We start from the raw sequence: 11,864 nt of genomic DNA, 5'->3' as shown, positions 1-11,864 counted from the left end.
GTAGGGAAAGCATGCGGGATTCTTGACATATGGTGAGGGTGATAGGGGGCGGCGGAGAGACGATACAAAACCCCGGTCCCTTTCTTACCAGCCGATGCAGCTGGAAATCGGGTTCTGCAAGCCTCCATATCATGGCCCTCAGCTCGAAAGTCAGATGAGTGAAATTGTTGAACGATAAATCCGACGCTGGAGTCTCTTCGCTTGCTGCTGTAGCCATGTCGTACTTAATGAATGGGATAGAAGCTTTTGAGCAGTGTCTTGGAAAAGGGTACGTTGGTCGCAGAGAGCTACTTGAGTCCTTGGGTACCAGCACGCTCTTAAACTACTCCGATAATTATGTGTCGGGGTCGAGGATGATGACGGGCAGGACCTGAGCTCAAAGCGGAGAGCAACAGCGCTCAGCCAACGGTCAATGCCAAGGAACAGGGATTGTCGCTCACGTTGGAGCTTGTTCGTTTGATGATAGTACTTTGTAGTACGGCAGCTAATACCCACGGCGGTCGGGAGGCGTGCCGTACCAGACGGGCCAGCACATTCATCTCATGAAGAGGTGCCATGGCAAGTACCTTAAGGTACAAGGCGACGTGCCGAAATTTCCATCTACGTCGGAACCGCGTCATACCAGGGTTATCACACTCCGCCCTCGAACATCAGAGATCATTGGACAATCGGCCAGCCCGCGGAATTCGACTTGCGTTCTGCACCAGGATTGAGCATGCAGTCACCTGCAAGCGTGCGCAAGGGCATGAACAAAGACTGGCCGGACAACTTGAATACTTGTGTCAGTCGATTGGATCTGCTGCAGCCGATTGGAAGTTGTTGGTTCATGGGCTGCAGGATGACTGTGATCATTGCTTGAGTGCCAGCCACCAGTACAATGCTGCGCTTTGTTTATTGGCTGCAGCCGACGCGACAAGGGGGCCCTCTCAACATCAACAGATTCAGGCGACCACAGGAAGGTAACGCTACCTCTCGCCCTTTGCTTCCTCCTAAAGGAGATAGTCCCGGTTCAACTCTCACCCCAAGTCTTGGAAACGCAAACGCAGCAAACACGTCGCTCGTCAGTCTTCGCCCTTCTGCTGCATGCTTCACCCGATTGAGAGCAAGCACCCTGGGACCTGCATTTGTACGCCGACTGCAACGTTGCGCAACCGTTTGGTCCCCGACCATCCCGGCCAAACTCTATTTGTCTTCTTCAACGACTGCACGCCAGTCTGCTCCCCTCTGCAAGAGATCTCCAGAAGGACGCCAGGGCTACAAAAGGAGTTCTATCGCGTACAGCCTCATATCGTGGACAAAAATCAGGCGAGTGGAAGAACAAATGGCTTCTGATTTTAGGAGAGGCAATATTGCAAGCAATCTACAAAGCTTATTCTTTGCTGAGTTTACTAGATATCTTCTGAGAACCAAAATCGACACTTTCGTCAAAGACGATTAGCGGTCGGTTTGACGGATGCTGAGGATATGCACCTGAACTGGTTGAAATGCTCTGTAGCATAGCAGACGACTGCTGAACAGATTTCATAGTGTGTAATGCGACTAAGCCTTCGCTAAATCCATCAAGGAAGAGTAGATACCCAACACATTCCTAAACTAACTTCCAGTCGACCTGTCTCAATCTTCCGTAAGAACCATCGCTACTGGGTTTGGACTTGAGTCGGCACCCTCCTCAAACTGGAACTGAACGGTGAACAGACATCTTTGCCCATGTTTCATATTGTTGTCACACTGATGTCTTCCGATGTTTCGGCAGCGATGCTTGACCAGAAGAGTTAGTAAAATCTCTTTAATAGTACTTGAGATAGTTCTGACCTTTTCAGTCTTGCGAAAGTCGCATGCTGTGCTGATTCGCGACGTTGTGTTTCGACTTCCTAGTGTAGGGCTTTCGGAGCTCAAACAAGCAATCTTTTCCATGTCTTTCACATCGTCTGCAAGTACTTGAGCCTGAGCTTTCGATACCGGAACATCTTTTCTAAATGTAAGGTATTAGTAACTTCGGGAATAATTGAAGTCTTAGTCGCACCTTCGCTTTTCTGCATTGGAGACACGCCTTGTGACTTATGCGTTGGGTTTCGGCTTGAGATTGGGGCTCAAACGAACAAATCTTTCCATATATGCTACAGCGTCTACAAGCACCTGAGCTTTCAACACTAGAACATTTTCGCTAAACGTAAAGAATTAGTAACTTCGGGTTAAACAGAATTCTTGGTCGCACCTTTGCCATTCTGCATTCGAGACATGCTAGGCGAACTCTATATTGGGTTATGGGTGGTGCTGTGTCGTCTCCGAGCGGCTCCACGTCGGCTTGAGAGGTGACCTCATCAGGGTCCACCACATGTTCTGTAGGGCCGTAACTTCTTGTTGAGTTGTGCAAGAGTGATTTTAAAGGCAGAGGAAACGTGTCATCGTCAACAAGATTGATATCGGCATGAAGAAGCTGTACCACTGTAAGCTTTAGTACGGGCGGCTAACGTTTGTAAAGTTACCTCTTGAAATGACATTGTCTCAGGTTGCTCCTGGAATTGCCTCATGACTTCAGATTGTTCTGACTGTATCTCGCACAACGCTGTCTGCATAGCATTCTGACATCTTTCGATTTGATAAGCTTCAATCACGACGCACTTATCTAGCAAGAAACTTACAACTTGAAACACTTCACAGATGACTCGCCTGGGTGATTCTGCAGATGCCGCTGGTCCAGGCGCATAGCTGTTGAGAACCCTGACGAATCGGTTGCCCATGAAGGCTGGCATTCAACAGGGTACGGGCTGAAGTATTCTTCAGGATCAAATATATATCCACTAGCGGTAGACGTCATAATTTCTACGAGTAACAAGAAGAGGAACTTTGGCTAAAAGAAAATGAACCTAAGGTAATGAGAATGGATGAAGCCCATGTATGCCTAGGTCCAGATGAGCTTTAATGAGACGCGAGAAGAAAGGCTTGTTAGCCAACCAGCCTCCCGAATTTCCCAATGCCTCGCGCGGGTGACTTTTTTTCAGCGATAATTACGCATGCTGACCTCGTCCGTGTCTGTGTCATACTGGAGCAGCCCCAACCAGCAATTAAGGCGCGATGGATGCATTTACCCTGTCCTGTCCCGTACCCTGCACCAAAGATGAGGCCAAGGCATGGTAGTGCAAGGTTGGAATCACAACGATTGGCCCTAAGGCCTCCATCCAATCTAGGCATACTTCCAAAACGATGAAATGGATAAGGTCCTTTTAAGCGAGGCTGTCAGAACCGGTCGTCTTGAAAACCAACCAAGATGTGAATACCATGCATGGCCCAGCCTCCCTTCCATATGCCAGCTATGATAACCGCCAATCCATCGTCATGCCGGCAAGAGATACGCCTCCTGCCCCGCCCCGCACTGGAAAGTCTTGGACAGGCGGAAGTGACTTTCCGACAGAGTCGTCGACCCCATTCGAATGATATGCACGCAGGCCACAGCCATCGGCCGCTCCGTGAAGGGGGCCTGCTTCCATCAAGGCTCTGGGCATTGAATTCGCTTACCTTTCCTTGCATGCGCGGGCGCAAAGCACGCCAACCAAGGGAACCTCTACGTAGACACCAGATGATCGTTGCATTCAAACACCGCCATAACGAAATAGCACGAGTACTCAGATGAACTCCTTTCTCATCTTGCACGCCCTTTCGTCTACAACCACGCTGCATTCACAAGGGGTCCATATGAGCCTGACAAGTGGCGTTGACCAGGCATCGATGATCGAATGGCTCTCTCGTCATTTGAGACACTTCCCTGGGACCTTCCACCTTAACTCGTCTTTGGACGCACTATGGAAGCGGACTGGGCTGGGCCTTTTGGTTTCTTTCTAGGATGGCGGTGTTCCAACAAGCAGTTAGATTCCTGTGATGCATTATAGCTGCCCGAACCGGCGCCGGGTCTGTGGAGGCATCAATTCAAATAGCTCGAGGAAAGAAGCTTACATCGTGGGCGTGTGCGCCAGATATTGCATGCATGGGTTGGAAATTCAGGATGTTTCACCAGTGGAACCGAGCAAAGACATTGGTGCGATGAGCTTGGGCTCTAGGTTTTGACTTGGCTTCTCACCTCCATTCTCTGTGGACGCTTCCCACGTAAATGGTTGAGTGCACTATCTAGATCCTAGTAGTCGCACAAATGGTGTTGGCCTTTTCTTCTCTCCAAATACATCCAACGATGAACCACTGCTATCTCTGTTCGCCCGAAAATCCGCGGTACATTAGTATTGCAGTATCTGCTTAAGTTGACTTTTCCGAGCAAGATCTCGTCTTCATGCTCAGCCCACTCTGCTCCACGGCCTCCGCCTTCGCCTTCGCACGACAGACCATCCTCTGAGCATGCAGAACAAGGAAAGTTACCATCACATTCAGGTATTCCATAGAACATGCAGGTGTCACAAATCTATTGGAACGCATAAGCTACCGACCAATGACAGACGTGGAGTACTTACGAGCAGCGACTTTTCATTCCCTTTGGCGTCGGCTGCAGATGAGACACAGGGAAGTTCGATGAGAACTTTTTCGACGTGTCTTTTCCATTCTTTGTTTATTGCTGGCTTGTCCGTGTTTAGTTCGAACCATCGATAGATTTCCGATCTCCTGAGTACGTGCCCAAGGGTCTTGAACACAGTGCGGACTAATCTCGAATAGGGTGTCTTATCGAGAGCCTTTGGGTTGACTGAAGCTTTTGTCAATAAGTTCGTAGTTCTGTGAGAAGTTAGTACTCACCACGACGTGCGCCGCCTTTGTGATACTTGAGCGGGAGCCCACCGGCTGGAACTCGCCCACGGGCTGGACTTCGCATATTGGCGTTCAATACACCAGAGTATTGGAGTTGGGAGAAATTACGGCGGCAAGTGAAAGATCTGTGGCGTCTTTATCTGGGTTTCATATGGATCACCTCACGAGGCATCACGGTCACTTCGAATACAATAGCCTACAACAGCACAACCCACATGGGAATCGTCTGACACACTCCTCCCGTGGAAGCGTGTGAGCTCTTAGGACCAACGGGCTTGGTTGGTGAAGCCAGCTCTAAGTTGTAACCGGCCCCATCGTTCCTCTGACGGTCGCGGCATGTAACATCTTTCCTCTGAGTTTGTTGATGGCAGGCACCAACCAGCAAAGCAGGTAATAATCCTGGTTGTCTTGTGCATTCTCGTTATACGTCGACCTGAATGGAGTCAAGATGACTCAGAGTGTCTCCCAACCACCCCAACCAAGGGCGAGCCTCTGGCCGCCAAGGTGCATATCTGACATATAATCATCCTGGCACACGACTTGACAACAAGTTGTGGCCAGGGTAGTTGTTCTCCGCTAGTCGCAGGGATCCTTACCGGCCAACCTATCTCGGAGCTCGTTTGGTGCTGGTTCGTTGAGGCAAAGTGCACCAGTCCATGATTGCGAGCCTGGGGTATGCCGCACAAACGACCTCGTTAGCGTCAAAGAGGGTTCTCTCGGCAGATACGTAGGAGTACGGGGCAAAGCAGCAACATGCTGAGTGGCAGTTGTATCCCCCTCGTACTAGGGTGAAAACACGGTAGCTATAGATATCAGATACTGTTGGTCGTCGCAATCATTCACTTGGTGGCTTGTAGGTGCATGCATAGCTGATAATTGGGAAGCCACCCCTCGACATCAGTCTGCAGCTGCATCCAATCCAACAACTGGTCAGGGTTCCTCTTCGCCATGTTGGAGGTCTCTTCCAAGTCGTACGGGGTATGCATCAGGGGGCTTGACTCATGTCCGAGGGGATCTTCTGCCCCTCGAGAGCCAATGGCTTCATGTGCCGACAACATGGCTGTAGGCGCTGATGAGGCACGGCAGTAGTCGAAAGAAGTCTTTCCACGGCCTCTTTCTGAGGCCGTTGCTAGCCATTGTGCTCCAAGACCCAGCATGATACTTCTTCTCGGCGCACCCCCTTGGACAACAGACATCTCATCGAATCAATAAACCCTGCGACGGAGGGCCGCACGTAACCTGACGTTACGCGTGGGCGGCTCGTCGTGGGTTTAGACATGCAGATCCGGCGCGATCTCGAGGAGTGGGGCGTTTATCCTAGCGCGCAGCAGTTCGAACCCTGACTCGTCTCCACCGGTGCCCCCGCGAGCCGTCGTGTACCCCAAGGTACTCCACGTTGCCCGTTGCCTTCGCATCTCTGTTGGGACGCAGCAGCTAGGCCGTCCGATTTCTGTCGCGACCCACATCCCCTCGTTGCAGCGGGGATATCCAAGCCACAGGCCCAGTCGTCCCACACCATCATCTCCAAGCGGCCGTGACCGTGGCCACTTTCGGCCACCCACACAGTCTGCTCGTGCATCAGGCGAATGCCTGCAATGGTTGGCCTCGCTCTCGTCGAACACGCCCCCCCTCGCCGTTATGGTTGGATATGGTTCCATAGCTCCACATTTAAGCTAACAGGGGTTTGTCATCCCGCGTCCTCGTAGGGACGTCGTGTCTCGAAAGCCATACTCGTTTCCATCACCACATGGGAACGCACGAGATGAATCGCAGAAGATTCGAAACCTACGGCCAATGATTGGGTCATGTGGCGGCGACCGGCTTGTGGAGGCCTGAAGACTCAGGGTTGTGTATGCCAGCCGTAGCCAGCCAGCATATGGGGCGAGGAGCCTGATAGCCGACCATCACTGAACGAGCCGTGGCCGAAGGCCGTTCTCCTGGGCAGAGAATCTGGGCACTTTCTTATGACTGCGAAACAATTGTATTATGCCAAATTAGACGCCTAAACTCCGCTGGCCCATGTCCCTCTCTGGCAATCGACCTCTTCAAAGTGCGGCCACAAGATCCCTCTAACGACAAGCTGACAAAGCACTTAAGCAGGCGCATCCGGAACATCCACACCATCGTCGTCCCCGCTCCCCCGTCTGTCCAGCTGACTTGCGGCAAGCTCTGTCCCTTAGACCGTTGTCAAGCCGTCAATGTCGACATCATACTGCGCCGCGACACTGAACTGCCTCGTATGCTTGTCGTACGTCAGCCACCTGCCTGAGGCTGATGTTGCTATGCGATGTCCTAACCATAGACATCGGTACTGTCTCTCTTCCATCATGGACGCTACTTCGAAACACTTCTCGTCGTAATCGATCGCGGCAGTGAACCAGTCGTCGGGGTAGTAGTTCTCTGCCCAAACGAGACCGCGCTGGGCGAAGTCGTCCGGCAATGGTCGTGGGCTTTTCCTCGGGGGAAACTTCGTATCTTTAATGCTATCAAAGTCTGAACAGGTACCGACCAGGGCGTTGAGCATAGACGAGATAAGTTTCCAGGGGATCTTGGCTTCGATATAAGTAATGGCGGCGACTTTTGAAAAGTAGTAGAGGAAAGAGAGGGTAACGTGGAGATAAGGGGTAACGCTTGGGTCGCCGAAGCGTCGAAAGACAACGTCGTGTGTGCGGCAGGTGAAGTCCAGGGCATCAAGAAACTGTTGGGATGGGGCGGCAGCGTGACCTCCCTGTGTACCCCCTGGCTTGATCGATCGCATAAGGACGTTAGATTCGCTGCCGTATTCGAGAAGGGAGCAGCCAAGTGTGATGCTAACATGGCACCCACTCTCCATCCATCGTCGCGTCGTCCGTCCGATATAGTTATCAAGATTGGCGATGAACCTGTCCACAGGGGGTGCGAGTTCTTGGCTACGCCCAGAGAAGAGGATACCATGGGCTTGGATAAAAGCATCATCAGTATCTTGGAGCTGGGTGGCAAAAAGAGTCATAATGCTCTCGCGGGCTGGTTGAAAGCGAATAGGGACACAGAGGCTCTTTTAGTAATAGAAGAGCTGCTGGAGCCTATGTGGCCGCGCAAGAATAGCAAGATGGTGGTATAGTCGTCCTGTTGTAGGTGCCTTATCACTTGCTTTTGAATACCAATACCTGCTGTTGGATGTCCAAACTTCACGGTCCTTCCGGTCGTCGCCTTCGATAGCCATACTAAACAGGTTAGTTTTTACTCAAATATCATGAACATGGACGTACCGATATCTCCCAAGGTCACCCAAGTACTCAACCCAAGTATCCTTAAACATCGGCACCGTCTCATAAAGCAACGCTATTATCGAGTAAGCCAAGTAGATGAAGTTCAGCATATGGTCCATAGATGAAGGTAGGCGGTGCCGCAGAAGCTCTAGAAACGAGTGAATGCCGTGCTGCCACATGCGCGCCGGCATGGCGTACTTGCTCGCCAACTGCTTCAGCGCGGGGCTCGCGGACGGGTGCTGCGATGCCAGGAAGAAGTCGTGGTGCTCATAAAGTAGCGTTCGGTGGAGCGCGACCAAAGCCTGCCACTGCTCGTTATTTAGCTTCGGTGGCGGCTCCGTAGTACCCTGCGCATTGACAACCTCGATGCACTTGCTCTCGACCATGAAAAGGCCAGCGTATATGCCTTTAACCTCGGCGACGAGCTGTTCCTGGGATATCGGGCGTGTTTCCGGCTGCTTTATTAAGACCCCTGTCTGGTCGACTTCAGGGCTGCGAGGTTCAAACGAGCGAGGAGTCGACCCAGATGGTTTGCCGGTGTTCTCTGAAGCGTTGCGTTCGGGCGACCAAAGGTCTGTAGGATTGTGTGCGTTGTTAGGGACTTCGCCGGCATTGCCGGCTCGTGGCGGCGCAAGAGCCCTGCTTCGCTTGGGGGGCAGGGACGAATCCTCGATTTTCCTTTTCAAGCCTCTTTTTTGAACACAGCCATCCGGGTGCGGCTGGCTGTTGAATAGTCTTTGACTGGGCGCCTTTCTAGTCATGGCGGGTCTCTTTGCTCCCTAAGTGGGGGCGATGCTTGGAGTGTCGAAACAAGTGATTTTCGTGTATTTGGTCGACTGTGAGTACTCTGCGGAGATGCAGAAGACTCGATGTTGTTTGTGTGGGAAAAGGTGCAGAAAGCTAGCAGAACAGACAAACGCTTGAAAATGCAAGAGTCGTCACGTCGGCGACCGTACTACAGAACAAACAGGCTCGCCGAGGAAGTCCAGCTCTTTATGTTCTCTGTCGACCAGCAACAGGCCAAGGCGAGATGGCGAAGCATTTTAGCGGCTGCCTTGGGAGATGCAGAGTACCTCTGAAGATGGTTCGCGCACTAGACTTATCACAATAGATGACAACCCCTCCGTGACTCTGCGGCACGTGGCCCAGCTGGTCCCTTGAACCTGGCTGTTGTGCGCGGACGCGGGGCGAGTGTCGTCCGATTAGCCGGCACTCTGCTGACGTAGTCTAGGATGCATACAAAACGATCCCAAGCATCTGTTCACGTATGCCCCTGCCCTTTCGGCGATCGGCCGAATCAACGCCAGAGGGGCGGGCAGGCGCGGGTGGGAAGAAGGTGTCAGGAAGGGACGAGCGCGGCGCGCAAGGAGGAAGCCCATTGACGGCGGCGGTCCCGGAAGCCCGGCCTTCGCTTTGGTAGTCTCGGCGTCCACAGTGTCTGGTATTTGACTGCCTACCTAGACTCTAACCCACTTGCCTCAGGTTCGTTGTAGCTCTTGCAGTAGATAGAATAATCCAACCTCAACATTACGCATCTAAGCAAAACTCTCTATCAATTTAGAATACCATCCCACTTTGCCATTTTCATACAATCTCATCCCCGTCATCAACTGCTGTGTTTTCTGATTACCCAAGGCTTCAGACAGGAAACGGCCTCCAGCTCCCAGCTCAGTTTCTGCTTGTTTCACAGCCTCAATGTAAGCCTTCTGATCCGCAAGCTTCTGTTTGAGATCGGGAGAAATAGGATTGCCTAGTTCGTAATTCCACGGCGCGTCCATTGCTGGTGGAACTATTGAAAGGGTTAAAGGATAATCTGCGAAGACTTCCCACGGCCCAGCGAATGCAGTCTCCCAATCAATCACGCTGAGAATGCGATATTCATCATCAAAGATGATGTTGTTGTGGCCAAAGTCACCATGACAGAGAGGGAAAGGGCCGCAGTCGCGGGTTGAAAGCCTCTCAGCAAGGTTGCTGACAGATTTGGGAAAGGAGCCGACTGAGGGAATGATTTCGTGAGCATACTCGCCACATGCAACTTGGAGCTGGTCAGCCGGCATGCCAAAGCTGCATTTAGCTGCCCATGCCTTGAAGAACTCAGTCGCTGTACCGAACGGTCCACCAATGCCCCGAATAGGACCTTGCTCGTATGTGCCGTCATCATTTCGCGAGATGATCGTGCCAATCATGGGTAGTTGCACCGTGGATAGTTGAACCTGTGTACAGTTAGCTGACTGGCAACTGAAAAAGTCAATCACCAACTTACGTGTATCTGTGCAGTGCGACGAAGAAACATGGGCATGTACTCTGGTGGTATTGTCATGCCCAAGTCCATTCCCACATTTCCTGGTAGGCATTCCATCAACATGAATGATGCGCCCACATCAGTGTTCCCTCTCGCCTCGAAGGCGTAGGCTTTGGGAATTGATATGTTGGTCTGTTGTCGCACCAAAGACATGGCGTTGTACTCGCAACTCTCCGCTAAACCTGTTGAGTCCTCCGAAGATCCTGCTGGGTCTGGGGAACCTAGAGGAGGTAGCCGCAAACGTGCCGCCCATCGTACGCGGTCAACAAACTCGATGATGCGGACCATGTGATTGTGGCCGAGGCCAACGTGAGGAAGTAGGTGGCAGCTCTTGAAATCCCGCCTCAAACTTGCGTATTGCAGCAGTGACTCCCAACGTACAAACGCCAAAAAGTCCGCTGCTCGCGAGCGAATCGGGCCCTCGGGCAAAGACTCATAGTACGTCCACCGGTACCCTGAAAAGGCTCGAGAACCACCAACCGAGTTCTTGTCGATGATATCGCTTTCCATAATATGGTAACAGTGCGGCAGGAGTGTCGAGATCTTGAATCGGTCGAGCTGAGTGGGAAATGGCTGGAGCAATAAAACTGGGCCAATCGCTGCTTATCAATGGGCAATGGGTATTACCAGACCCGATGTGTCGGCGCTTATCGGCGTACATCGCAGCGATTTGTCAACGCCGTATTCGTCATCGCTTGGCCCAGGTTGTATCTAAACATGGCTTCCACTCAGTGGGGCCAGCGCTCACTAACAGATCCAGACCGCATCACAAGTATTTCCCGCTCATCCACGTTAGTGCAGGTACCTTGACCAAATGAGGGGCCCCCAAGAACCACACTTGCCGAAAATTGCGGAAGGAATTGACACCATCCCTGGCGGCTTTGAAGGGTGTGGGCGTAGCAATACCCAGCGCTACGTAGCACCATGTCAGATAGACAGCGTGGCTACCAGCGAGTAACGGCATAACTGTGTATTGATTGATGATGATAAGTATAAGTGGCCAGTTGTGTTGGATTGACGACTGTGTCTGGATAAAGGGATGCTAGAAATGCATTGAATAATATGCAAGAACCGGTGATGATGGGTAAATACAAGACAGAACCCCGCTCGGACCGGTATAGGAGGAAATCCCTCAATCAAGCAGAACAATCACCTTTTGATCAATGGACCTCAGTGGTATTGCATTAAATCAACATCGTTTGTCTAACAAGTTGGCCAGATCCATCGAGATGTGCTACACTACATGAAACAGATGCAAATAGGCCATATTGGGGTTAGGTTTTAGACAAACGATGTTGATTTAATGCAATACCACTGAGGTCCATTGATCAAAAGGTGATTGTTCTGCTTGATTGAGGGATTTCCTCCTATACCGGTCCGAGCGGGGTTCTGTCTTGTATTTACCCATCATCACCGGTTCTTGCATATTATTCAATGCATTTCTAGCATCCCTTTATCCAGACACAGTCGTCAATCCAACATTAGGAAGCAGTACCGGATTGCATAGTTGAGATGCTTGACTCGGTTATGCAATGTGGGCCTGACAATACTCAACTGGCTATTACATA

At 51.5% G+C, this 11,864-nt stretch overlaps 3 protein-coding genes across 3 annotated transcripts; all 3 read right to left on the bottom strand.

Annotated features, from left to right (window-relative positions):
• Positions 1–3,995: 3,995 nt before the first annotated feature.
• Positions 3,996–4,810, bottom strand: CGGC5_v002647 (uncharacterized protein; the record flags this gene model as incomplete). The annotated part of the gene is made up of 4 exons (XM_066151008.1): positions 3,996–4,084; positions 4,366–4,408; positions 4,458–4,684; positions 4,735–4,810. The coding sequence occupies 4 exons, from the start codon at positions 4,808–4,810 to the stop codon at positions 3,996–3,998; spliced, it is 435 nt and encodes a 144-aa protein (XP_066009772.1).
• Positions 4,811–6,922: 2,112 nt separating this feature from the next.
• CGGC5_v002646 (uncharacterized protein) lies at positions 6,923–8,755 on the bottom strand (the record flags this gene model as incomplete). Its single annotated transcript, XM_066151007.1, has 3 exons — positions 6,923–7,628; positions 7,893–7,949; positions 7,995–8,755. 3 exons carry the CDS (start codon positions 8,753–8,755, stop codon positions 6,923–6,925), a joined length of 1,524 nt encoding a protein of 507 aa, XP_066009773.1.
• Positions 8,756–9,529: 774 nt separating this feature from the next.
• On the bottom strand, positions 9,530–10,806 carry CGGC5_v002645 (uncharacterized protein; the record flags this gene model as incomplete). Its single annotated transcript, XM_066151006.1, has 2 exons — positions 9,530–10,207; positions 10,258–10,806. 2 exons carry the CDS (start codon positions 10,804–10,806, stop codon positions 9,530–9,532), a joined length of 1,227 nt encoding a protein of 408 aa, XP_066009774.1.
• Between the last annotated feature and the right edge of the window lie 1,058 nt (positions 10,807–11,864).

This window comes from Colletotrichum fructicola (assembly GCF_000319635.2).
Source record: "Colletotrichum fructicola Nara gc5 chromosome Unknown KSG_Nara_v1_contig01, whole genome shotgun sequence".
Taxonomy (NCBI): domain Eukaryota; kingdom Fungi; phylum Ascomycota; class Sordariomycetes; order Glomerellales; family Glomerellaceae; genus Colletotrichum; species Colletotrichum fructicola.
The sequence above is the reverse complement of the archived record's forward strand: the minus strand, read 5'-3'. Positions and strand labels throughout refer to the sequence as shown.